This window comes from Zosterops lateralis, assembly GCF_965231275.1.
Source record: "Zosterops lateralis genome assembly, chromosome: 21".
Classification (NCBI taxonomy): domain Eukaryota; kingdom Metazoa; phylum Chordata; class Aves; order Passeriformes; family Zosteropidae; genus Zosterops; species Zosterops lateralis.
In genome coordinates, this window is record NC_139781.1 from 2,768,833 (window position 1) to 2,776,388 (window position 7,556).

Genomic DNA, 7,556 nt, shown 5'->3' on the forward strand with positions numbered 1-7,556 from the left:
TCCATTCCAAAAATTTTACTTTTTAGTCCACCTCTAGATCAGACTTTTGCCAAGCTGCTGTTGGTGAGAAGTTGTCGTGGCTGTTGAGAAGTCAGAGAAAGCCAGAAGTGCCACCCAATTAGGCAACTGAGTAGTTTTAAAGACATTCTAAAGTTGCCTGTAAGCCTGGGACCCGATTTATCTCCAACTTGGCTGAAAAGCAGGTGGCAGCCACCCAGCCCACACCCACAGCTTGCACCTGTGGGTTATTGTGTCTTCTGGAACCAGCTGAACACAACAGCCCTCAGCTTTGCCCTGCTATTCATGCAAGCATCTTCACACCCCCATCTACTCTACACCAAGCAAGCACAGACCCCCAGAGCCAGCACAGGGAAGGAATGCAGGGGCAGCCTGGGGGTGCTGTAGTTTTCCCAACTCATGGTGTTGTTCTCATGCTAAGGAAAAACAAGGTTATATAGTCACCAGTTAGAGACCAGGTATCACTTTTCTCGTTCAAGCACCGCAAAACATCCTCAGCTTGGATTTTGGAAAGAAGGCAAAGGCTTTTTGCCACAGTCAGCTGGTGACCAGAGGGGAAAGAGACCTGTTGCTCCCCCATCCCACCTCACAGCCCCCAGTTCCTACTGAAACTTGTGTCATTAGAGAAGGGACACAGACCAAGTACCTGTGCCACGCTCCTACTTCAGCAGGGAGTGAGACTGAGGCACCTGGCTCCTGCCAGGAAACAAGAGGCTAGAAAAAACCACAAGTCTGAAACAGTTTAACACAGGACAAAAAAGGCACATTTTAATATGTACAGCAATGCATTTGGGCTATAAATTTACCCAACACAACTGAAAAAAAATTTCCAAACTATGCTTTTATACTTATTCCATGGTGTCAGCCTCATTCCTAGCCACCTACCTTTCTCTGTATCTCTGAATGCTGCTATATACACACACAAACAAACAATTACGTCATGAATGTTCATTTAGGCTCCCAAGTTCAAGTAATAAAGTTCAAACTTGCATAGCATCTTATGCCACTCAGCCATAAACAGTTAGGATTGCATATTAGCTGGAGCAGCCATCTCTTTCAATTCAGCCAGTTTTGGCTGGCCACCATTTTTTTTTTAATTTTTTTTTATTTTTTTTAATCCTTGAGTCAGAATGTTTCCTAAGTCACCAGCCCTGAGGGATGCCACAGACTTCAAAATGAACCTCTTGCTGTTGTTAAGATCCTTTTAAACCAGAAATTTAGAGTGTTGTCAAGAACAGTTTTAAAAATGTAATACTGTTTATTTTTGCTTCAAAAACATTTCAGCATTCTAAACATACAAAAAAAACAGAACGTTGCAAATTTGTTTAAGTACAGAGTGTTTTTGAACTTCAGTTGCTGCACTGGCTCTTCACTTAGTTGACGATGAAGAGATGTCTACAGTTTTCAGTTTAAAAACTACCGCACTTAACTAAAAAAACCCATACACTTCTCATGCCAGCTGAACCCCCTTCCACAACTAAGAATGGCAGCAGAATGCTATTTCACTATATACAGAAAGACAACTTTAAGCTAAATGGACGCCCACTGTAGTGTAAATAGATCTACCCTCACAGTGCATGCTTTGGGCCATGGCACCCCGGGGAACGTACAGCCTTTCCAAGTAATCACTGCTCCTCTAAGGCATCATCACTCTAAGCATGTACCACAAGAATCTGTCTAGTTTTTACAAACTATAGATATGTACAGTTTATAACCCAGGATTTTCTAGCCAATAACCATATAGTAACACCACCTTACAAATTAAAAAAATGCTTGAAACATTTTTAAATGCTTTGTTACACCAACAGCAAAGTGCACAGAGTTAGGAGAACACTAGAGCGCCTTTTCATTTTAAAAATGTTTGGAAATATGTACAACTTTGATACAGTTTCAGGGTGCTCACTACACCCATGGCCACTTCATGTAAACCAGTTACAATTTCTAGAGCACTTTTAGAAACTACAACGCGATCGGAATCCAATTTTTTTTTTTAATTAAGCCTAATAAGGGCAAGAGACACCATCTCAAATAAGAGGTGCTTCATTTATGGTGTTTCCCCTACTCTATGGTATTCACATGGAGACAAGTATTGTACAGTTTTATTCATCATCATCATCTTCATCCTCCTCTTCTTCATCCTCCTCCTCCTCTTCGTCTTCTTCCTCTACCTTTTTCCGAGCAGCTTTGGTTGCTGCTCCCTTTGCGCCATCAAACTTTCCTTTAGACTTGTAGTCTGCAACATCCTGCAAAGTCAAGGGGATGTCTTAATTTGCTCTAAGTGGCAAACACACACAGCATTTGTACAGCAGCAGTGGGCTTTAAGGTAAAAGGGACTGGCCTTCCCTGGCTGCACACCCTAAGGGGACACAGCTACGCAGACACCTAAGCATGCTCATGAATCATGGAGGTCTTGAACCCTGCTGTATTCATGGCTATTTCTCTGAGGAGGAGAAGAGAACCCAGCCTCTCCAGGTTTCCTGATAACGGGACAAAGCTCCTATAACAGCACAGCAAACCCTCTGTGAAGCAGCATGAGCAGCCCCTGGTGCACAGCACTGGGGAAAGCTCTCCCTCCTGGCTGAAATCTGCCTGTGGATCTTTATCCTGCTCTGCCCCAACCTGTGTCACTGAGCTGGGGCCACCTGAGCTGGGCCTATGCTACAAAAGCACATCAACCAAAGAGCTGGTACAGAGGAGGCACAAGTGACAACTCTCCTTACCTTCTCGTACTTCTCCTTCAGTTTAGCTGCCTTGTTATTGTAAGGCTGCTTTTCCCCATCACTGAGGTTGTTCCACATTTCACCCAGTTTCTTTGCTACATCCCCAATGGATATGCCAGGGTTTGTGGACTTGATCTTGGGGCGAAACTCTGAACAGAAGAGGAAGAAGCCAGACCTTGGGGAGAAACACCAGAGGACAGTCAGCATTTGCAGCAGCACGCCCAGGGAGCGCCCCTTCCTCCATCCCACCCCACAACACTCACACATGCACCAGCACAGGGAAACTTTTTTAACTTACAAAATCAAACACAAGCTTAAACGTGTCCCGATTTTACTGAGGCCAAGACCTGCAGCCTTCACTCAAAGCTTTTTTTTAATTAAGTGTTCTGTATCCCCTCAACCAATTTTATCTTAGATACGCAAGTCTCACTGTAACTCAGCCACTTCCACCACTAAGAGTTTAAAAGTACCAAATATTGACAATTTGTGTCAGTGCCCTCCAGGCTCAAGAGCACAAGCTGCCTAGAAGGTTTACAAGGCAGTATCACTCCCAATCCTGCTATAACAACACTGTGTCCCTCATCTACCTCCTTCCTGGAAACCCATATTACATACAGGGTGTGAAAATAAACCAAAACACTTTTGCTTTTAATGTGCCTCAAAATTACTTACGGTGGTCGTTTTGGGGCATTGGGGTCCTTCTTCTTCTTGCCACCCTTAGCTGGTCCATAGTCCTTCATTTCTCTATCATATCGTACCTTATCAGCCTTTGCCATTTCATCAAATTTAGCCTTTTCCTTGCTCGACATGGTCTAAAAAACCAAAAACACCAGACATCAAACTTGTGATTACTCAACTGTTCAATAGCTGGCACTCTTTATGTAAACAAACCAACACACATCAACTTGATACGGGAGTTTCAGGATTTGTTTGTGTTCTGACTGGACCACCTTGAGGACGAAGGTCCTGTACAGGAAATCACGGCCACCACAGACACACTCAGCAACAGGGAAGCAATAGAAATGACACAAGCACAGTCAGAGCCCTCCTTTGGACACACACCTGGGAGGAAGTAGCTGCTGAAGGGCATTGCTTGAAAGGCCAGACTCTAGCAGAAGCATCTAAATGGGCAGATGGACAAGGCTAAAATGTTCAGCATTGCCACAGGTTTCAGCAGCATCTAACCAATGGCCAGGACAGCCTGCCAAAAACAGCACACAGACCAAAACAGCACTGGCTCCCTTCACATTCAGACACACACACAAACCATCCTGGCAGATACTATGAGAAGTTATCCCTTCAGGAAGTCACAAATTAAGGTACCTTCCACCTCTCTGAGCACTTCTTGGAAAACTCTGCAAAGTTGACTGGAACCTCTGGGTTCTTTTTCTTATGTTCCTCACGGCACGTCTGCACAAAGAAGGCATAGGCAGACATCTTGCCCTTGGGCTTCTTCGGATCACCTTTAGCCATCTTGACTCTGTAGGGACAGAGGAAAAAATAACAAATGAATGATATATAGATGAATGCATACACCTATGTACGTATACATATATGGTGTGCATATATTTATATACACACACCCCTGCACCATCTTCTGACCTGATGTCCCATGAGTAACACACCTCCTTCTATCCCCAACACCTCTTACCATCCCCAATACAGAGACTTCAATTATTCTCTCTTGATACTTGGGTTGCAGACAAGCCAAGAGAAACCAGTCACTGGATTTAAGTGTTACATTAATATATATTTACATCATGCCCAAAGACTCGAGACAGCCTATTAAATATACATACTTCTGCCTATTAAGCCTTATATACGGACTAATATAAAGTATCTGTTTTAGTTGGCTACCACACTGGGGCTGGAGTGGCACGCAGAGTGCCAGGCAGTAACTTATCCCTCCAGGACCTGGAGAATACATGTTAGCAGCTGCTGCCCAGGTAAGAAGGCAGGATAAATTAGTTGCCTCGAAAAAGTGAAATAACCTTTTATCTATAAAAAGGGCAGAACTAAAGGCTGACTTTAACCACAATAGGACCCGTGGAGCCCTGCGAGGTGAGCTGTGCTTGCTCTTGCTCCACCAAGTGACACATGTTTGAGGCAGAGTGGTCAGTGCAAAGATGCAATCGGCAAGTTACCCAAACGGCGGTGATAACTTTTGGGTTGTTTCTTTTCCTGCTTCCGTATTAAATTTCCCCGCTTAATAATAATAATAATAAAAAAAAATCATAAGCCCGCAACAGTATTTTCAATTTACAGCTTCTAAGTCAGTTAAAAATTTAATTTTTATTAGCACGGCGTTAATATTTAATAGCCGCCCATTAACCGCCAGGTGCAGCCCAAGCGGCCGAGAGCCGCCCTGCCCGGTCCGGCCGCTGCCGGGACAGCGCTGCCCCCGCAGGAGCGCAAACCCCGCGGCACCGGGGCCGGGGCAGGGACCGGCCCCTCTCTGAAGTTGGGGGCGAGCGGCCCGTGGCGGCCGGTCCGGCCCAGCCCGGCCCAGCCCAGCCCAGCCCGGCCCGGCCCCGCTCCGCGCCCCTCCCGCACCCGCGCCCCCCCAAGGTCACGGCGCCGGCCGCGCTCCGCGGCGCGGGCACCTGCGGCGGGGCCGGGGCCGGCGGGGGCAGCGGCGGCTCCGCCAGACGCCAATAATTCATCTTCCATTTTGTGAAACGCCTCCTGATGAAAGAAAGTGCCCCTGAAATGCGGCGGGGCGGCGGGCGGGGGGCGCCGGGGGGCCGGGCGGCGGCCGGGGGCGCGGGGCCGGCCCGGGGCGGCCGGGGCGAGCGGCAGCGGGAGCGGCGGCGGCGGCCGCGCTCCGCGCCCAGGGCCGGCCCCGCTCGCTAAGATGGCTTCTGCTTCTCCCGGCGCCGCCGCCGCCGCCGCGCCGCCGAACAAAGCCGCGCTCCCCCTCCGCCGCGCTCGGCCCCCCGCGCCCGCCGCCCCCGGCCGCCGGCCCCGCCAAAACGCCGCCCCCGCCGCGAAGGGGGCTCCCCGCTGGCCCCCCGGCGGGCGGCGGGGGCGGCGGGGCCGGGGCGCGGGCGGGAGGCCCCCCCCCGGCCCCTGCCTAGCGCAGCGCTCTCTAACAAAGGCTCCCGTGCAGCCATTACCGCCGCCGCTACGCTCCTCCGCGCTGCCAGAAAAAGAGTGCGGGGAGCCCCGGGGCGGCCCCCCGGCGCCCGGCCGAGGACACGGGAAGGTGGGGGGAGAGGAGCCGGGGCGAAAGCGAAAGGTTTGAGCCCCCGGCGGGGCGCGGGGAAGGAGATTTTCCTCGCCGCGACCCCCCTCCCCATCCCTGTGCCGCTCACACGTCTTTCTTCCCTTCGCCGGGGCTCTCCAGCGCCAGCCATATTAATGCCCACAGCACGGGCGGCGCGGCGCGGGGAAAAGGCGATGCGGGGCCCCGCCGCGGGCGCAGCCCCACCAGAGACACCTTCTCGGGCAGGGGAAGAGCCGCGGAGGCAGAAGCGAAAGGATCGGTGGAGTTTAGAGGCGGCGGCGGCGAGAAAAAAACTGCTTGGCCGGGACCGCCGGGCGCAGCGCGCAGGGTTTATCCCTGTCAGATGCTAAAGCGACAGCCATATTAATGCAGAATAAACAGCGGGCACGGCACTGCGCACGGCCGACAACTTTCCCACCGCCACCAGCCCCACCGAGCCCACCCTGGGAAAGGGGCACATAAAAGCCGAGGGCGCCGCGCGTTTTGCCGTGCGACATTAGGAGGCGGCAGAGAAAAATCCCTGCCCATGCGGGGGAGAAGAGGAGTTAGTCCCGGTGTAGTTGCTGCACCAGCCATATTACTCTCGGCGGCACGGGAGCCCAGCGCGGAGCCCCGGGGCTGCACCGGGGGCAGGCGGCCCCTCGGCGGCGGGGGGAGCTCCCCGCGGGGCAGGGCAGGAGGAGCGGGGCACAAACGCTGCGCCTCGCCCGCTGCCCACCGCCCCGCCAGCTGCGCGCAGCATCTGCCCCGGCACCGCCGAGCCCCGCCACGGGAGAGGGGGGGTAAAAACAAAGTTTTGGGTGAATTTCCCGATTTTTTTCCTAATTAAAAAAAATAAAAATCAAAAACTCGGAGGAAGGAAAAAACGGAACGCAACGTTTAAAAAAAAAAAAAAAAAAAGATTAAAAAAAAATAAAAAAGCGTGCTGGGCCAGGCGGGGCAGAGGGACGAAAGCGCAGGGGTAGGGCGGGGAGGGGGGCAGCCGCCCCCCGAAAAGTTGCGGCGGGGCTGCACGTACCTGTATTGTTCGCGGTAGTGTGGACAGGAGCGGAGCGCAGGGCACGACGCGGGGCTCGGCGCGGCTCAGCCTCGCGTTGGCTGCCTACGAGAGCGGCCTGATTGGCTGCGGGGCTCTGCCGTTTAAAACAACCTCCTCGCCCGCCGATTGGCGCCGCGCCTCATGAATATTAAGCGCGGCCGCGCGGCGGTTGGCCGGCGCGGGTGAGGTCATTCATTCAAAAAGAGCGCCCGCCGGGGGGAACCGGGGCAGCGCGGCCCGAGCGCGCCCCCGCCACGTGCGGCAGCGCGGGACCCCCGGGGGCACCCCCGGCACCGAGCGGGGACCCCCCGGGCCGGCCCCGCCGCACGTCCCCCGGCGGCCTGCCGGGACCCCCCGGCCCGGGGGAGCCCCTTGTTGTTATTGCCGCTTTCTGCCCCAAAGCCCGTAAGGGGCGGTTCCAGTTGTAGCGCGTTTGTTTGCGGAGCCGGCTACTACTGCGCGTAGTGGAACCGAGCCCAAAATAAACTCTGCTGACAGTCCCGACACGCGACGGGGTGGAGAAGGAGCTGCGGAGCGAGAAACGGCGTGTTTG

General features: G+C 52.8%; 1 protein-coding gene across 1 annotated transcript; it reads right to left on the bottom strand.

The window, feature by feature from the left end:
- Positions 1-246: 246 nt before the first annotated feature.
- Positions 247-7,099, bottom strand: HMGB3 (high mobility group box 3). The gene is made up of 5 exons (XM_083876455.1): positions 6,983-7,099; positions 4,062-4,218; positions 3,411-3,550; positions 2,739-2,913; positions 247-2,261 (listed from the first exon to the last, which is right to left on the bottom strand). The coding sequence occupies exons 2-5, from the start codon at positions 4,209-4,211 to the stop codon at positions 2,118-2,120; spliced, it is 609 nt and encodes a 202-aa protein (XP_083732581.1). The 5' UTR covers positions 4,212-4,218; positions 6,983-7,099; the 3' UTR covers positions 247-2,117.
- Between the last annotated feature and the right edge of the window lie 457 nt (positions 7,100-7,556).

Bases quoted from the DNA above. Each gene is read 5' to 3' on its own strand.
- HMGB3 (XM_083876455.1), bottom strand. From the start codon at position 4,211: ATGGCTAAAGGTGATCCGAAGAAGCCCAAGGGCAAGATGTCTGCCTAT. The intron at 3,551-4,061 runs GTACCTTAATTT...TTGGTTTTTTAG, and splicing joins AGTGCTCAGAGAGGTGGAAG to ACCATGTCGAGCAAGGAAAA. The intron at 2,914-3,410 runs GTAAGTAATTTT...TTTCTCCCCAAG, and splicing joins AATGCCCCAAAACGACCACC to GTCTGGCTTCTTCCTCTTCT.